The sequence below is a fragment of the Artemia sp. Qi Xiang Cuo genome, chromosome 15, assembly GCF_049724085.1.
Source record: "Artemia sp. Qi Xiang Cuo chromosome 15, ASM4972408v1, whole genome shotgun sequence".
NCBI classification, from domain to species: Eukaryota; Metazoa; Arthropoda; class Branchiopoda; order Anostraca; family Artemiidae; genus Artemia; species Artemia sp. Qi Xiang Cuo.
In genome coordinates, this window is record NC_142808.1 from 3,317,250 (window position 1) to 3,337,630 (window position 20,381).

Below are 20,381 nucleotides of genomic sequence, written 5' to 3' on the forward strand. Positions count from 1 at the left end.
TTAAAATGTTTTTTCTCATAATTTATATAGAGCTGCGCACGAAGCTTAATTTATTTTATTTGATTTAATTTTTGAATGAAGTGTTAATTTGTGAAGTGTTAATTTATTATCTATTGAATGAAGTGTTAATTTGTGTGGTAATTTTGATTGAAGGCCTTTGCGTATTTGTTGTTATATAGTTTAAAATAATTTTATGGCCTGTTGATTAGCGGTTATTATTTTTATTTATTTCTTTTTTACTCTTCGTATTCGGAGGAAATAAAAAGTTTGAATTGAATTGAATTGTTGTATATGATTTATAGAATAGATTTTAGTCTTCCTCAAATCCAATTTTTATATATTTAAAAACTAAATGTTGACTTAAGATTAAATTAAAATGCACTGTGATAATGCTAATTCCAAATAAGGCATCACAACAGTATCCCAAGAACGACTGAGGGTACTTTGTTTAAACGTTCGGGGCTACTTTTACTCTTAAAATTTAACCAAATCCAAATAGCGTAAGTCTACCCAAGAAATCAAAGAAAGTAAACAGATTTTTTTGCAAATGGTATCAAGTTTTCCATTACAGGTCAACTAGAAGAGTTATGAAACTAAATTAAACAGTACTATTTGTGTCCAGATTTTTAAAAGGGTGTATGCTGTTAAAAATTGTTGAAAATTTTTCTCCGGCATACAAATAGCAGGCCAAACTATAAAGTCTTAAAAAACGAAAAGATTTAAAATATTATTTTCTTTTTCGCTGAAAAGACTATGTCAATATAAAACAAAAATTAATTAAAAAACCTTTTTCCACAAAATAAGTTTTTCAAAGAAAAGTAAAGAATTCCATTTTGCACTTTGCTGAAAAAAATATAAATGTTTTTACTTTTATAACGTTAATAAATCAAATAATTTTAACATTTTGATCACTAAATATCAGTATATGTATATTAAACTGACAATGCACATTCATTTGTATTTTTTCAGTAAAGAGCAAATTTTGTTCTGGCCTTGGGAAGGAATAGGGTATTGCACCCAAATTATGTTAATTTCTACTCGTTTTGCGTTCGACTCGTTTATCTATTGTAATTTCTGTTCGTTTTTGGGTTTCATTTATTTATTGATGCTGATTTGTGATAGTTTTACGGTTGGTAGATTATTTTATTTTAGTTTTGCTCATTTTTGTTAAATGGATTTATCTACTTTTCTTTGAAAAAATTATTTTGCGGAAAAAGTTTTTTTTAATTAATAACAAACAAATAAACACGCATCCGTGATCTTTCTTCTGGGAAAAAAATACAAAATTCCACATTTTTGCAGATAGGAGCTTGGAACCTCTATAATAGGGCTCTCTGGTACGCTGAATCTGATGGTTTGATTTTCATTAACATTTTTTGTCTTGTAGGTAGTATTTCCCACTTTTTTAGAAAATCATTCAAATTTTCTCAGGCTCGTAGCCTTTGATTGGTCGGACTATACTTAATGAAACTTTTGTGTTTGGAATCGGCACAATAATCCGATTCTTTTGATATACCTATTGATATCAAAATTCTGTTTTTTTATTAGAGTTTTGGTTACTATTGAGCCAGGTTGCTTCTTACTTATAGTTCGTTACCACGAACTGTTTGATATGTATAACAAGAAACGAAAAGAAAAATTTCTCCCTCTGGGCTCCATGGCTGAAAAATAGTGCCCTAGAGAATCGAGAGAGGGCTTATTCAAACGGAAATTAAAAATTTTAGTACCATTTTTAAATGACCAAAAAGATTGGAGGAAAACTAGCACCCATCTTTTCCCCCAAATACATCCGGTCGGAGTTTGAGATAGCGATTTGGTTCAGCATAGTTGAAAGGTCAAATAACCATGCCTCTAGGGAAAACATACCCCCCCCCCCCCCAGCCCGTGGGTAAAATGTTGTTACTTATGCAATTTACTATAGTTTATTTTGTAATTAGCAGCTACTGAGGCAAGTCAAATCATTTTTTTTTCATTTTGGGTACTTTTTGACTTTTGAAGAATTTTAGAATTTTGACAAATTAACCCTAAAACAGACCTCGTTTAGGCTCTAGGGACAAAGTTGGTAACTGAACTCTGTAGTATTTGATATGTTTCTTTTCTCTTGTTGTTATTCTATTTTTGTGTTTTGTTGTTTTAACACATTTCTCTCTCTCTCTTAAAAAGGTCGATATTCATAGAATTACAGCCGTACAATATCCTGCTTTTTGAACCTTTCACAAAGGGTTGTGCATATATAGTTTATTTTGCAATTAGCAGCTACTAAGGCAAGTCAAGTCAAGTTTTTGCTTTCATTTTGGGTACTTTTTGACTTTTGACGAATTTTGAGAATTTTGGCAAATTAACCCTAAAACAGACCCCGTTTAGGCCTCTAGGGGCAAAGTTGTTAACTGAACTCTGTAGTATTTGATATGTTTTTTTTCTCTTGTTGTTATTCTATTTTTGTGTTTTGTTGTTTTAACACATTTCTTTGTAATTACTTTGTAATTACAAAGTAAAATAAGTTTCTTCAATAATATCGAAACATCAAGCTCTCCCTCCATGGGAAATTCCCTTCCCCCACAAATAATCCCTCCATGTAAAATCCTCCCACGACCCCAAACTGACCGCCAAACTCACTCCGAACTTTTTGACTATCTGAAGACCCGCACTTATTGATTAATCTCTAATCTTCAGGCCTTCATGTTTCTATTTTCGTCCTATTTAGTTATTTTATACGTTCCAGCTAAGATCTCATGCGTCTTATCTTCATCTTAATCCGTACTTATTCTGATAAGTCAAACTTTAATGTAAAGAGCGAGGGATTAAGGAGGAAAAAGTCCCCTCGTGTACGGAACAATTTAGCTGGTTTTTTTTCTGTTTTTTTTTTTAACTTTAATGCTGCGCCTTACTTTCAGTTTTAAAAATATATTTTTTTTTTCAACTTTGTTATTAAGGAACTTTGAATCTGCTTTATTTAACTTTTGGTAAGCACAGTAGCTATAATCCTTTAAATTTCACCTAGATTTGATTAACCTATATAGCCTATATAACCTATAAGATCTTTCACCTATATAGCTCTATATTTTTATTTAATTACTGTCTAGTTCCCAGCGAATAACTTTCCCTTATATAGGTACTTTGAATTTGTTTTACTAATACTTAATTTGAGTAAGCAGAGGCACAATAGCAAAAATCCCTTTAATTTTATATTCATTTAATTAATGTGTATAATTCTATTTTTCCATTTAATTTATCTATGTAACTCTATATTTCTGTTTTTTCTTCTTTTTTTTCAATGATGATCAACTTTCTGTTATAGAAAAATTTGGAATGATCTTAGTTAAGCTCTTAGTTACTTCCATTTAATTACCCCATAACTCTAACTTACACTTAATGTCTCACTGAGGATAGGATCACCTTTTCTTGTAGAGGAAGCTTCGAACAAGGATTGCATTTTTCCGATTTTCCATTTGGCTGTTCGTTCAGTTCCTTTATATAAATTAAATTTTAATACGTAGGATTAGTCTAGCCCAAAGACACTGTTTCTTAGACCCCTCTGCCCTGCAAGTAATAAAGTATTCAGTATAGTATGCATCTTCTTCTTTAAAAGGTCTTCTGTATAGTATACATCTTCTTCTTCATAAGGTCTTCAGCAGAGTATACATCTTCTTCTTCATAAGGTCTTCAGCAGAGTATGCATCTTCTTATTCCTCTTCATAAAGTCTTCACTATAGCATGCATCTTCTTCTTCATAAGGTCTTTAGTACAGTCTGCATCTTCTTCTTCTTTATAAAATCTTCAGTATAGGTCAGTTTGTCATTTTCCATATTACATTTTAATTTATCATTGCAATTGTCCAAAACTTGTTTTTAGCCCATAATGTGCTTGATGTTGGACGGCATGGGTCTGGTTATGTTTGTAACATATCATTTTAGATAGCGTTTTCCTAGTACCGTTACTTATTGTCCTCATAATTACGTGTTGGTTGATCCTCAGTATGTTTGCATAAATTGGAAGCATAAAATTATTTGAATAATAAAATGCTTTCCTGCATGGCAATAAGCAATAATTTGGCGTGTCTGCAAGATATAAAATAACTTCCAAGTTCTACTTTGAAGTACTTATTATTTCGAAACTGTATACCAATTTTCAGCTTCAGGGCCCAGAGCCACCCCTTAAACATTACTCAGTGATCTGGGCACCTCAAAAACATTTTTTTAGAAGTTTTTTTTGGTGATTTCAATAAATTACTATAGGGAGTTGATTATATTAGGATTTATTCAAAATGAAAATAAAAACTCCTTGGCGTCCATGGCACTGGTGATTTCTCATATTTTGCTCTATTGACGTGTATGTAGACCTAAATAAATGTGGCCCTTGGGGGTATTTACCCCTGGAGGATAGGTAGAAACAACGAAAGGATTTAAGCCATAATTCTTTGATTTTTCAGGGAGAGAGTAGTTTTTAGTAATTTTTTTTGGCGGGGGGATATCTGCCTCCTTATTTCCTTTTTTTACATTAATTATCATTGAAAACCTCATATGAAATTTCCATCATTACGAAGCATAGAACAAGCATATTGTACATTGTTCTGTCGATTTATGCACTCAAAGATTGATTTTACTTAATTTTCTGGAAAAAAATATTCATATTTTCTTTTAGCTGTAACGATTGGAGTCCGTATTCTTGGCCCTGTGTTCGGCTTTGTCTTGGGAGCCATCTGTACATCATTGTATGTGGACATTTTTGCCGAACCTGAAATTACAGCCAAGGATCCCAGATGGATTGGAGCATGGTGGCTGGGTATGCTCCTATATGATTTATATATTTATTTGTTTAGATATTATTTTATACCAATATTTTTATCTTCTCCTACTTTATATTTTCTTTCTGTCATTGTCTTTTCTTTCTTTCTTTGTCCACTTGTATTTTTATTTTATCAAAGTTTCAGTGTGTCTTTTGGTTTTTACTCACATTGTATTCAGGTATTTTTTACTGAACCAAAGCAATGGCTTCAATTGACGAAAATTTAGGGGGAAGGGGAAAAACGTATTTTTATCCATTGAATTACAATCAGGGTTTATTATAATTAGAATTTATTGTAACTATATAATTATATATTATAATTATATAGTTAGTATTTATAATTAGGTTTATTTGTATGATTAAGATTGTCATGTAAACAAAGCTGTATCCTGATTTTTTTTTCAGGGGGAGGGGGTAATTAAAAAAAAACTTTACAAAATGCAAGGAAATTTTTTTGTATGCATTTTTGTTATTTTTTTTTACGAATCGGACAAATATTTCGGGATGGGAATTTCTCCCCGGTAACTCCGCACGCTGGATACGGCGTTGCATTGGTGTATGGTGACTCTAAAAATTTAGTTCCCTAATTTCTTAGGATTTAAATCCTGTGATTGAATTCAAAAATCCCCGGGAGATTGGGCAATTGAGGCTGGGTTTGTACTTTTATGGTTTGTGTTGTTGTTTTTTATCATTTAAATGTGCCATTTGATATTCTTTTGTTTTATATTTCGCTAAAATATCACCAACATAGCTGTTATTAATTCAGACTATACGATAATTATGTAATTATATAATATGGTTATATACTATGATTGTATAATAAGCTAATCAACTTCAACTCTTCTCCGTCAGATAGATAAAATTATCTAGCTTACAACTTTAAAATATTAGCATGCAAAATTGTAATCAAGATGCGGTTTGGTTGTTAAGTTGTTGCAAAAAACTGCAAGAATGAACTAGATTAGTCCGAGGGGAGTTATGGTAAAAGTAAATAGTTGTTTGTTCTCATGCCCGTGCCGCATTATAGTCACGGTTGTCGATAAAATCAAAATTACGCACCACTACAGCGCCAATCACGTTCGCCGTTCGTGATTTCTCGAATTGAACATTGTTCAACTTTCAAACATAAATTTCTTGACTGACCAATCAGAGTCAAGGTTTAAAGCATACTTTTTGAAACTAGGAAAGATGGTAACTTAGAACAGCGGTTTTTCTACCTGGGAGAGGAATCTGGCAAAAGCTAAGAAGACTTGGTATTATTAGAGGACAGTTGGACACAAATTACTGTTGTTGCAAACCAACAAACCAACTTTTAACTAATTTCTTGCAATTTTACTTTTTTGCTTTTTAAATACAAGTGTGACGCTAAAATCGAGAAAATTGCCTTGCCATTCATGATATTTGGCTTTCTTAATCGATAGATGTGACTATGATGTGGCACGGGCCTCAGCTACTAGATGTGACTTGATGGGATGATAGATGGCTCTTGCGCCGTTGAGGCTGCAAGTCATTCTATCCTAGTTTAACTTGTTCAGTGCCTTGAAATACTCCTCCCTTTGCGATGAAAGTGGTATTAATCAAAACTGTATTAATAGTGCTATTCTTTGTGACTGAGGCTGCTGCTGAAAACTGGATTGATCAATGCAAAAAAGGTACTTTCATTTCTTTTGCTGTTTTGGCGCCATCTGTCATAGCCACACTCGTCACACTGAGAATTTATAAAAATATAGATGACGTTCCCTTCTTTCGCAAGCAAACAAGAAGAGAACGCAGAGGTGGCAGAAAGAAATTTAAGATTGACGTGTTAGTCACCTACGAACGATTGGCCAGCCAAAAGCCTAAGCGTGAGAGGTGTTTAGTCTCAATCCCGCGCGTGAGCCTACCGCCCCGGCTGATCCCTGACAACAATGCTCCTACCAATGATTTCGGGTGTGATTGTCCTCCAGTATTATCGCCGCAGGTTCTCTCTTGTAAACACCAACTTCCAAACTTCCTTCTGAGCAACGTCCGCTCACTAACGAATAAAGTAGATGAGTTAGATGTCATTCTACGTCAGAATAATATCCATATTGCCGCAATTACCGAAACATGGCAGCTCGACGAAACAAGTGGAAGGATGGCTGGTTACAAGGTTTTCTTGAACACTAAAACAGACAGGATTGGCGGAGGTGTTGCTCTGTATGTACGCGATGATATCCCCTGCAAATATTTAGATAACTTCAATGACCCTAACCATGAAACGATCTGGGCATTATGCAAGCCAAAACATTTACCACGAGATGTCTCTTGCATCATTATTGCAAGTATCTACTATCCTGAATCCGCCAAAAACAGACGGCTGTTGGTATCCTACCTTCAGTCTACGTTAGACACATTACGTCAGCGGTATAGCCGCCCGGGCTTCATAATAGCTGGTGACTTCAACCAAACAAAGAAACAATGGCTTGCCAATACGCTGGGTATGTCACAAGTGGTCAAGATACCCACCCATGTGACCGGGAGCACCCTTGACCTTATTCTTACAAACCTTGCTCCATATTACAAAGACGTGTCTTCGAACGGGCCATTGGGCAAATCGGACCATCACACTCTGCTGATGAAGGCAAAAACTGAAATCAGGAAGCTTAAGAAAATAAAAGTACTCCGGAGACCTATTACGAAGTCTGCCATTAATACGTACGGAATGTGGGTCGGTACTCACTGCTTCAGCAAAGTATACAACGAAAGCGATGTCAACAGGAAAGCAGAAATTTTTCAGTCCCTACTCTTTGACAAATACTTAGAAGTTTTCCTGTAAATGAAATTTGTCTTGAGCAAATCTGACAAGCCCTGGATCACTCCAAAAATAAAACAGCTGATTCGCGAAAAAAACACTGTAAGGCAGTCAAGTAGTGACGCAACGTCGTTACGATTATTAAGAAACAGAATAGTTAGCCTTTGTCGCGAGGCAAGAAAGTCCTTCGGAAAATCCCTTTCGGACCCTGAAATAAAAAAGGATCCCCGTAAATGGCACCGTCTAGTGAGGCAGATTGCTGGAAAAACAGTATCATCCAGTATCCGTATTCTGAACGATGATGGGTCACTCGTGAGTGCAAATGACGTCAACAATTACTTTACTGACATTTGTACATCCTTTCCTGCCCCAACTAACACTGAAATAGAGAATCTACTGTCAATATGCCCTGACGAAGGTGAAATCGAAATAGTTGAGCATCAAGTTTTCAAAGAGCTGAACAAGTTGTGTCCATCCAGTAGCTCTTTTCCTGAAGAGCTGCCTATAAGGTTAATACGAGAGTTCTCTCTTTTCCTGGCCAAGCCACTTGGACACATCATCAGCGAATGTTTCGCCCAGTCAACTTTCCCGACGTGCTGGAAACGCGCATTTGTGCGTGTTATAGCGAAGACTAAAACACCCAAATCTTGCAACGAGATACGACCTATATCAATCACATCTACCTTTGCAAAAGTCACCGAGTCATTCATCCTGCGTGAATTGCTCAAGAAAACGCGGGAAAACAGACCGTTACCAGTATGGCGGCCTCAAAGGTTGCAATACCTCGATACACCTCGTGCACCTAGTTGACATTATCTTTAAGTGGCTTTACAAGGGCAGTACCTTCATCGACCTAGCTCTCACCGATTTCAGGAAGGCATTTGACCCTATTTGTCATCTTACGGCAGCAAAAAATATGCGAGCAATGGGCGCACAGAAGAGGTCTCTTGCATTAGTGATGAGCTTCCTTCAGGACAGAATGCAGTGTGTATTTCCATTGTTTGAAGGTGACTTGATCTCATACTGGTCTAAACTTACCTGTGGAGCCCCTCAGGGTACAAGACTTGCTGGTTTCATATTTATCTCCCTCATCAACTTCCTCCTTCAGAATTTCGAAGAGCGACTCAAATTCGTCGACGATTTATCATTTGTCCTCAAATACCTCGTCAGAGAAGGTGTAATCGAACGTCAGTTCAGCGAGACCCTTCTGGCATCCTTCTCTGAGGACTGTGAACGTTACAAGTTGACACTGAATGCAGATAAATCAATGATCCTCAGGTTTTGCCCCTTAAAACGTGATCTGGAATTCCCGCAAGTCCCTTTCCCTGTTGTTCCATCTGCAAAAATCCTCGGAGTCAAATTATCGATGGACTGCAGATTCACCGAACACGTGGAGAAGGTTATTAAGGCTGGCAATGCATCACTTCAGACTCTAGTCCTGATGCACAGGTTTGGCTGCGACACTCAAAGCCTAAAAAATGCCTTTATTACGTATGTGAGACCTCTACTCGAATATGCCGTCGCTGTCTGGGGACCTTTTGTCCAGAGCACCCACTACCTTTGCGATGACCTTGAATCTTTGCAGAAACGAGCTGTTAACATAATCGTTGGTAACGGAAGTGACGACTACAACAAACTCTTGCAAGAACTGAACCTTGAATCTCTCAGCGACAGACGATTATCACTGATCATGTCCCTCGGCAAGTCACTGCTATCTTCGCCCCATCACAGACTGATCCTCCCACCTGATGCTCCTGTTAACCAAAGAACCAGATCCCAGTCGAAGCTACAACCCCCTGTCTGCAGGACCAACCGCTACAAAAACACGTTTGTCCCCTCTTTCTTAGAAGCATACAACAAGAATTAGTGTTATTTGAATTCACGTGTTAGTTTTTTTATAGTGTTATTTGTATTTTTTTTTTCATATTGTTGTAAATACGGCATAAATTAGCCATGGCTACGCTGTTCGAACTTAATAAAACTATGTCTATTTCTATGTCTATTTTTCAAATTCTAAGGAACCACTGCAAAGAATAGGGATACTGATAACTGAAAATTAAAGTTTAAAAAAATAGAACTAAATTATTTTTAAATCTATTTAATTTATTGAATGTGCTTAGCTTTTTTCTTCTCTTGATTTAGTGCTTAATTGAAGCGAATGTATTCCCCCTCTTTTTAGGCCTATGAGGCTTTGGGGGATTAACACCATGTATTCATTATATGATTAATTAATTATGAATAAATCTTATCGAGTTCGTCTCTGAGAACAAAAAAACATCCATTGCCATATTTTCATGGCATTGCCATCCAATGCCATCAAGCTAAAATATCTAGGCTAAAACATACAATGCCATCTACCGTTACCCAGCCAAATTATCAAATTAAATAGAAGCCAAAGAGCATTTGTATTTTTATTTTTTATCTTTTTTTATTTACTTCTGTTTTACTTTGTGTCGAATATAAAAAATCACTTTTGCAAAAGTACATTATGAGTATATTTGAGCAAACTTTATTAAAAATAGCCCTTACCTCCCTTCATCACTTCTCATCGCCATTTTACAATCAACCTTGCTACCATTAGAACATTTCAGGACGATTCCAGGCAGCCTTAGAACTATAATTTCAATGCATGTTTTAATAAATTGAAATTATGCTTGTCACGTATACTTTTCGTTCCCCTAGGTCCCTTGATCTATTTAGTTTTTAATTCCTAGGTAGCCCTGTTTAAGAGAGAGATTATGGCCAGCACCAGAGAATTAAGATTGTTGGGTGTATTTTTAATGCCCCTAGGTGATGCAACACTGTCAGTTGAACTACGTATTTAGTTTTTAAATCCTACCTAACACTATTTAGGGGCCAGATATTATGGTTAGAGCCAAAGAATTAATCTTTTTAGGTGCATTTTTAATTCCCCTAGATAATCTAACGCTGTCAGTTGTGCTATTCAGTTTCTAATTCCTATCTAACACTATTTAAGGGCCATAGATCATGGCCTGAAAATTAAGCTTGTTACGTGCATTTTTAGTTTTCCTAGGTAATGCTGTGTTATCAGTCGCGCTATTCTGTTTTTAATTCCCAGCTAGCATTGTTTAAAGTCCAATGAATTAATCTTGTTAGGTGTATGTAAGTTCTTTTAGGGAATAATGTGCTGTCAGTTAAGCTATTCAGCTTTTAAATCCTAGTTAACAGCATTGAAGGGCCAGAGTTTATGACTAGAGCCAGAGAATTAATCTTATGTTTTTTTTTAGTTCTCCTTGGGAATCCTGCAATGTTAGTTGCGCTATTCAGTTTTTAGTTCCTAGATAGCACTACTTAAGGACAAGAAATTATGGCTAGAACCAAGGGTCAGAGCCGTTGGTGCACTGTTATTGGCGCTATCCAGTTTTAATTTATAGCTAATGCTGTCTAAGGGCAAGAGATTATGGACAGAGCCAAAGAATTAAGGTTGTTAGGTATATTTTTAGTTCATCTAGGGAAGGCTGCACTGTCAGTCAAGCCATTCGGCTTTCAATTGCAATCTAACACTGTTTAAGGGTCAGAGTTTATGGCCAGGGCTTAAGGCCACAGCCAGAGAATTATTCCTTTTAAGTGTATTTCTAGTTCTCCTTAGTAATCCTACACTGTCACTTGCGCTATTCAGTTTTTAATTTCTTGCTAACACTGATCAAGGACCAGAGCCAAGGGCCTGAGACCAAGGTAGCCTACAGAGTTTATTTTTAATGAATCGGGAAGAAATTTCAAGAAGGGGTAGGGATTAAGAAAACTTTTTTTTTTGCCAAAAAATCCTTAAAATGTTTAAGCCTAGAATTGGGGGAATTGAGATGGAGACGTGTTATGAAAACAATTCTTGAAAGTGCTTCTGCTATACTTTAACCCCAGTCCCCCTAATGTGCAAACATATAGCCCAAATTATGTATTTCTCGTTCATTTTGCCATGCATCACTCTTGTTTCAACCCGTGTATCCCAAAATCAAACCAACGCTGACGAAATCAAAGAACGGAAAAACACACGGGAAAAATATAATTCTGGCTATGTTTTTGCTCATCAGGAGATGGGCGTGCGGGTGGTGGCAAAGTATACCCCAACTCTAGGGTTATATCCTTCAAAATATGTTCTAGTACTGCCGAATTTCAGCTTTTGAATATTATTGGTCTTCTGAACGTACTTTATTTACGTGATTAGTTGACACTTTGGCTTATATTTATTATTAAGTTAATTACTGACTATTAAAATCCTTGAAATGATTCATTATTTTAAATAATTCATTAAATTATAAAAGACTACTATTAAATAAATAAATTATTTTTTAATTATTAAATATTATAATTATTATATATTATTATTACAAATTATAATAATTATAATTATATATAATTATTATAATATTTTAATGATCATTAAATATAATCATTTTATAATTATTAAATAAGACTATTAAAATAATTCATTAAATTGTTTTAGGTATGTTGCTGGTTGGTATCCTCATGCTAGTCACTTCTTTAGCCATGTTTGCGTTTCCTAAGAGGCTGCCGGGTAATCAACAGAGAAAAAGCTTGGCCCTGGCTAATATAGATCAGGTAGCAAAAGGACCAAGTCTTAAGGGTAATTTTTTTATATTGTTACGCTGAGCCCAATTCATCTGGGTGAATTTTATTCCATAATCTAACTCAAAGAGTATGGGTAACTTATGAGAGATAGAACTGGTAGTAGTGTCGACAAATAGAAATTACCAACGCCTAATGCGTTGTCTGGGTATGGGTATGAGTATGGGTAACTTATAAGAGATAGAACTGCTAGTAGTGTCTACAAAAAAAATTACCAACGCCTAATGCGTTGCATGGGTATGGGTATGAATATGGGTAACTTATAAGAGATAGAACTGGTACTGCTGGGGGGATCTGGGGGGGGGGGGTATGCATTGTTCAAAATCAAGGGGTCAATTTTGTTGTTTTTTTTGATTTTTTAAATGTAAATACGAAAAAATGTATTTTCCAATGAAAATACAAAAAACATCTTTTTAAATATAGGGGCAATGGCCTCTCCTCTGAAGTCACCCAATGGTTGCTGCACATTCCTCCCCCTCCCTACGTTTGTTTCTAGTAGTAGTAATACTAGTAGTAGAAGTAAAATATGGGTAGAATTCGAGTATAAAGCAAGAACTAGGATTTCTCCTCGGTGATAAGTAGAAAAATAATCCCTTGGTAGTGCAGTGGACTGATCTCTGCTTGGAAATAAAGGTCCTTCGGTTTGATCTTACCTACCCCGAGACTGGGAACAGACTTACTACCTGTTCTTATAAAAAGACCCGGCAACCCTGCGCGCCACCAATAGCTCTGACGGAATGAAATAGGTTCCCTATAAATATATAAAATATATATTAAAAATAACTATATATTAATATAACTAATATATAATATGTTATATTATATATAACTAATATATAAATTATATATTAAAATATATATTTAAATATATAAAATATAAGGACTTGTAACCAAAAAAAACATGAGTGTCAAAAGTTTCATTAATTGCAATGCAAGCGAGTAAAATCTCTTATGAACTAATTATTTTAATGAACTAATTTTACTAATTTTGTTGTACTAATTAGTAAAATTAGTAATAACAAGTTAATAAAATAATTTTAATGAACAAATTTTTCTTTCAAACCGTTCACTCACGGTGTTAGGCATAACAGCGACAATATGTTATTTAGATATATTATTTTATATTTAGATTTATATAATCTTATTTTTTTTTATTGTAACAAATTTGTAAAGAAAAATATGAGTGTGCAAAAGTTTGATTAATCACAACTAAAGGCATGAAATATTGGAATAATTCAATATATTCTCTTTTGCCATTAACATAATTTGATAATTACCATTTTTACCATTGTGTTTTGTTTATTTATTGGTACATGATTTTTTTATTATTATATTATTTTATTAGTATATTAGCATTTATTTATTTATTATCTATTAGTACGATAAATTACCATTATGTTTCGTGTTTAATGCAATGTTTCTAAAACAAGTATCCCTAATGAACTATATTTTTTCAAGACATTCGCTTACGGCGTTTAGGCATAACATCGACAATACAGTGTATGTTCTTTAAATATATATAATCGTTTTTTAACGTTACCCTATAATTGTTTTGGCGTTTTTTTATTTTAGATTTTCCTCGTGCTTTTCGAAGATTGCTGCGCAACGATATTCTTGTCCTTCGGACAGCCAGTAGTGTGTTGCATATCCTACCCATAGCCGGACTGTATACCTTTCTACCCAAATTCCTTGAGAGTCAGTTTAGATTAACTGCCCATGTTGCAAACATGATCTCGGGTTAGTAATAAGGTATATATTTATTCTTGTATATGTTTGACGATGCATAATAAGTTGCATCTATTTGACAATAATTGTACAACAATAAAAGGTGTCTTTATTCTTGGTATAATAAGTTATAGGCAGTTATAGGTATAGGCATGTATCCCTATACATGATCTGCCATATTTCTCTCTGTTTCTTTGTCTTCCAATTTCTAAATTTTTAGTCATTCGTATTTTTTTCCTCTATTGTTTTCCAGTTGTGTGTGTTGTATGATTATTAATACAATTTATAAATCAATTAAAATGAATTCTTAGTTCGTTGTAAGTTCGTTTCTACAGCTGTTAGCTAGAAAAAAAAAATCCCGGCCCCCTTAAAATTTTAAAACTAAAGAAAACCACATCTCAATAATTATTTGCGCTCCAATCCTTGTTCTTGGACTGGAACCCTTGGAGGTTGTTGTAGAACCTTCGGGTTCTAAAATAAACTCATGCTGAATGTAAGCCAGTCAGAGTCCAATTTAACTTAATCCGTAAACAAACAGTTGAGACCATTCCAAAAGAAGATTCATGCATTGAAATATTAATCGAACATGAAACATGGTAACGAAAGGTATCGAGGCGGGGCGACCCCTATCATATACGTAATAATTTCTGTTCGTTTTCAGTTTTGATGTTGCTCCTTACTTTCAATTGAAAAAAACTGTTTTTTTGTCAGTAGGATCTCACGCTGAATGTAAGCCAGTCAGAGGCCAATTTAACTTAATCCGTAAACAAACAGTTGAGACCATTCCAAAAGAAGATTCATGCTTTGAAACATTAATCAAACATTTCATGGTAACGAACTGTAAGTAAGGAGCAACTTTGCCCAATGGCAACCAAAAAAAGAAAGAAGAAAGTTCGACAACAATTAATGCCTCATTAATCACATTATTTGATTAATAATGCACATTATTTCACGCAATATACTCTTTCTCTCTAAAACCTATTTAATCTGTTAAGCTGAATCTTCTTGCACAATCTTAGCAAGTTGTGAAAGCTGGGAGCTGAGTAGGATGGTGAAAGATAGATTACTATCCTACCCGGCGACAGCTGAAACAAGACAGTCCTTATTTGATAGAAGACGGAGGTAGCAAGAGTATAAAGAGGCTATCCCTAAACATATTATGGAAGTGGAAAAAAAGAAAAAAAAATGGATTGCAAAAGGGAAAGAAGCTATGGACAAAGAGAATCGAGAATTGATATGGATAAAAGCTCTCAGTAGACACAGCCAGCATTCTTTTGGGATACTTTACGGTGCTATTCTTGTACAATCTTAGCAAGTTGTGAAAGCTGGGAGCTGAGTAGGATGGTGGAAGATAGATTACTATCAATTACAGATACACATTTTTAAAATGTTAGATTTAAATTTAAGACATTAAAATATCAAATATTATTATTTGATTTTCTATAAACTGTATTGATTCAATTATTAAAACTCACCAATGTACTATGCTAAGCGTTTTTGTCGATTATATTTAAATAAACTGAAAAATAATGTTATTTTTTCTTAATGGGTATGGTTTCTTGGTCCTATTCTAAACTCTGAAACTTGCACGAAGGGCTCGAGGCCCATTCCTCCTCTAAGGAGTGGTCCTCCCGCAATTTCTCCCTGGTTTTTTCCCTAAGCGCAATTATTCCCGCACACAGGCCTGTTCCACTACATAAAAGAGAGGTGTTAATATAATTCATTTCATGATTCATTCTATGAAGCAATGTACCAGCTAGTAATGGGTAAAAACATCGTCTGACTTTACAAGGATAGTTTGACTTGTAGTCAGTAAGATCAAGAGTCAATTGAAAATAATTCTTAAATAATTTCATAGACCACACTTACTTTCCATTTACAACATTTAACAAATGAAATAATGTGAAAACGGGTACAATATCTTAAAAGCAGTGGAAAAAACAAAAATGGAAGAAAAATAAGAAGGAGAAATCGAAGAAAAAAGGGAGGCCAGATAATCCAATATTTCTAGAATGGAAGGAAGAACGAAATAAATACTGAAAAATTGCGAGAAACCAGCCTCCAATCTTTTTCTATCTCTACCCAACAAAGTACATAGAACTGGTTGAAAAATTAATGTTAAAAAGACTAAGTCGTTAAAACTAGGAATAACTGAAGGCGAAGAGAGGATGATGGGTGACAGTAAGATCTATCAAGTGGACAGCTTCAGTCACCTAGATAGTATTGCTAGCAAAGATGGTGCCAGTTAAGATACTAAAAGTAGAATGTTTTTTTTTACATTTGAAAAAAGCTTGAAAGATAAGTCTGTGAACCAAGATTATAATATGGGAAGCCATGTAGTAAATTTCTGGGGCATACAAGATTTTATTTTTTTTGGGGGGGGGGTACACAAAAAAACTAAAAAAACACATAAAACATTTGTTTATGTCTAATTTTGTTACGTTTTTACGAGTCAGACAAATATTTCGGGAGGGGAGGTCAAACCCCTAACCCTCCCCCCTGGATACGGCCTTGACTACTACTAAGAAATGATCAGAAGGAAACCTCTAGTTATGCTTAGCGCTGAGGGAATTAATAAGCTAAGATGGGACTTCTGGAACCGTGAGAAAACGCTCTTCTTGAATTATAATCGTGTTTGTTATCTTAAGAAAATACTAAGAAAATACACTGAGGCCCGGGAATTTTTTTGAATCGTAAGCTGCCTTTGAATTTTATTCCTTCTTCAAATTGAAGTTTAGGCTCTGGCTCAAGGAAAAGTGAAAATCTTCCTTTTTGGCCCCAGAAATCTACGGAAATTTGTGATGACAGTGATGACAGTAGCAAAGTATGGTTCTGAAGCGTCGGCGCTTCGAAAAACAGAGGATGGTTCGCTAGAGGTTTTCCAGAGAAATTGCCTACGGATTGTTTTGGGCGCCCAATTGACTGACCGTATCTCAAACAGTAAGCTGTACACAAAATGTGGTTCAATCCCACTCTAGGGCTATAATGAGAAAAAGGATCAGATGGCTAGTACACATTCTGCTGATGAAGAATGAAGAATTGCCGAAGATTTTCTTTGTTGGTCAAAAGTTCCGGGCCAAACGAAAAGCAGGTTATTGCCGAATGGGGGGGGATGTCATAAGGAAAGCAAGAAGGGAAATAGGAACTTTTTGGGAGGGTGTAAAGAGGAACGTGTTGAACAGATTGATATGGAGGAGGGGCGTGTGTAGTTGTGTTTGCTTCAGGCTGCTTGGTGCTACAGTGAGTTGTTAGTAGTAGTAGTGGTAGTATGTAATAAGTTAAAGAAAAAAGGCAACAAAAAACAAAAATGTACACTAACAAAACAACGCTAACTCAACTATTATTCAAAGAAAACCGCCAGGCCACTTATGGCCTGCTGTTTTATATTTATATTATTCCTATAGTTTTTAAATTACAATCTCAGGTATTGCTATGAGCCTCCATTATCAAGACAGTTGACCGTCTACCGTGCCGCACGTGAATCTGCCACACAAGCAGTCTTCTGAAAACTAATATTTATCATCGAATATCTGCCTCCTATGCTACAACTGTGTCTGAAAAACGTCGTTTCAATTTTTTTTTTCACCTCACCAGTCATTACAACACTGCAGGGTCTCCTCGTCCTGTGAGGGTACTCACTAAAACTGGTAAAGCGAAAATTCTATGTATATATATGGGGTTCACCGTAGAAAAAAGATATAGGGATTCTTGTTCCCCTTCTACCACGTTTACACCTTAAAAAGGCAGTATAACTATTCCATTTCCAATTGAATTAGATCTTCCCAATTTTCTAGGACCATTCCTAGGCGGCTGGAAAAAAAGTGATGGATGGATGACTTATCGTTATTTAATTAGTTAACGCTTGTGTGTTGGGTCTGAAGTCCAAGAAAATCCACGGAAAGTTGTATGCAGTCACCTTCTTTGATTGCACAATTTCCTGGAGAGTTTAGTTACATGAAAGTTGTTTTAGAGTTAAGGTTTTTGGTCTCAAGCAAGATCCTCAATTTTGTAGTGCTTAGAGAAAGAGAAGATGTTGCACTAGCACCTTTCTGAAGCGTTAAGGGTTACTTGGGGAAGAAAAAGGCATGTGAGGGGTGTTGGTTGAACTCGAGTCACTTTTAGCCCTCAAAAGGAACTAAAACTATAAATCTCTAATCAAATGATGCCTTTCATGCGCAGCGACCCGAAAAATAAAGCATGGGAGACCCGTCACTCATTGCTTATAGTTTGCTCATTGCCAACTATGCTGTGTAATTTCCCTGTCTTCTAGAGACTTTAATTATACAAAAGTCGTTTTAAAGCTAGTATTTTTCCTCTAAAGGTCAGTTGTGCTTTGACTCTCAACTGAGTTGAGAGTTGACTCTCAGCTCAGTTGTGCTTTGACTCTCAACTGAGTTGAGAGTTGACTCTCAGCTCAGTTGTGCTTTGACTCAGAACTGAGTTGAGAGTTGACTCTCAGCTCAGGTGTGCTTTGACTCTCAACTGAGTTGAGAGTTGACTCTCAGCTCAGGTGTGCTTTGACTCTCAACTGAGTTGAGAGTTGACTCTCAGCTCAGTTGTGCTTTGAGGATGGGAAAGACGATGCTCTATTGTGCTTATGAGTCATAGAGATAGCAATTGGAGTCTTTTGGGAAATCGATTGGTCATCTTGCAGAATCATTTTCTAGATTAACGAGGAAAGGTCAATGCTTTCTTTATTTATTTTAATTTTTCATCTTTTTAATTTGATGCATTTCCAGGAATTGGTGGCATACTAGTAATGGGCTTTGGCATTTTGATAAGTGGCATTTTCATCCGAAGAGTCAAGCCAAGTGCTCGGAGCATTGCCGCATGGATAGCTTTTACTGCCCTTCTTTATGCTGGAGGTTAGTTGATTTGCCCATTCTGTATAAGACCAATGTATTAGTAGAAGGGCAAAAATCTGCTGGGCTGAGGAGTCTTTCAAGTAGCTTCTACTGCCCTTCTCTGTGCTGGGGGTTTGTTGATTAATCCATTTTTATTTATAACACCAGTGTATTAGTAGAAGAGCAAAAGCCTCCTGGGCTAAGGAGCATTTCAAGTAGCTTCACTGTCCTTTTCTGTGCTCTGTGTGTGTTGAGAGGCCCTTTTTTTTAATTTATAACACAAATGTATTACTAGAAGAACAAAAACCTGCTGGGCTAAGGAGTCTTTCAAGTAGCTTCTACTGCTCCTCCCTGTGCTGGAGGTTTGTTGATTAATCTATTTTTATTTATAACACAAGTGTATTAGTAAATGGGCAAAAACCTTCTGGGCTAACGAGTTTTAAGTATCAACTGCCCTTCTATGGGCTGGAGCTTTGTTGATTTTAATTATAACACCAGTGTATCAATCAAAGAGCTTAAACTTGCTGGGCTAAGGAGTCTTTCAATTAACTTTTGTTGTCTTTCTCTATGTCTGAGAAATTTTGCCTTTTTTAAATTTTAGAATCAGTGTATTAGTAGGAAATTAAAAACTTACTGGGCTAAGTATTCTTTTAAGTAGCTTTGCCGCCCTTCTCTATGACGGAGGTTTGTTCAATTGCGTTTTTTCAAATTTTAAAGCCAGTGTACTGGTAAAACTTGATGGGCTAAGTAAAATTTGATGGGCTAAAAGAATCAGACTTGGTAGGCAAATCAGAGAGGCTTTGGGGTTGGAGAGTCCAGAACTGTCAGCTAAAATGGACTTTAACATTCTTTTTTTAACGCAATATAATAAAAATGCAAAAAAATAATAATTTGAATAATCTTCTAGAATTGTGCAGACAACTATGGAAATCACAGAAATGGGCAAGTTATGCGTGGAATAAAATTTTCAAATATTCTCCCTTTTATCGTTATACTTATGACGATATTTTATTTAACGTTTGTATTATAGTTAACACTTTACTGTAATTTTATTATAAATATTATTATTGTTTTATTATACAATTATTATAATTTTATTACAACTAAGAAAAAGAAACGCATAATATAACTCATTAAATTTCCCCAAAGCCAAACCTTGTTCCTCAAGCCATAAGGATATAAAATAAAAGCGAAACATGTTAAATAAGTTTTTCTTCCGAGTCAATTCTTCCAATTCCTTAAGAATGACCCCTGAATCACAAAGGGTTTAATTAGACTGAATAGCTCCTTTGAAAGTACTAAAAAACCTTTCTGTATACTTCCTTATAACAAATACTATACGCAAACAATGGGCAAATTTCATAACTTACAGCCCTTTCCTCATGGACTGTGGGCTGTCATGTTACCACTAAAGGCATAGTTACTGGATTTTTCAACCATGGTGAACAAAATGGCTGTCTCAAAATTTTGATCGGATGACTTTGGGGAAAAAAGAAGCGTGTGAGGAAGGTCAGTTACCCTCCAATATTTTTGCCACATAGGCAGCGCAATACCGCTGCCTAAGTAAAGAACGATGTTGGCACAATGAATTGTTTTTTTTCCATACCAGGGCACTTCGTATCGAAGGAATTGTCGTAGAAACTTCGAAA

The 20,381-nt window shown here is 35.4% G+C and overlaps 1 protein-coding gene across 3 annotated transcripts in view; it reads left to right on the plus strand.

The window, feature by feature from the left end:
• Oatp74D (Organic anion transporting polypeptide 74D) overlaps nt 1–20,381 on the plus strand; it is a 204,348-nt gene that overhangs the window by 152,412 nt on the left and 31,555 nt on the right. For all 3 annotated transcript variants that reach the window (XM_089101351.1, XM_089101353.1, XM_089101352.1), the window contains exons 5-8: nt 4,642–4,782; nt 12,021–12,161; nt 13,736–13,900; nt 18,628–18,753. In XM_089101351.1, coding sequence (XP_088957477.1) covers nt 4,642–4,782; nt 12,021–12,161; nt 13,736–13,900; nt 18,628–18,753 — 573 coding nt within the window. The remainder of the gene's footprint in view (nt 1–4,641; nt 4,783–12,020; nt 12,162–13,735; nt 13,901–18,627; nt 18,754–20,381) is intronic.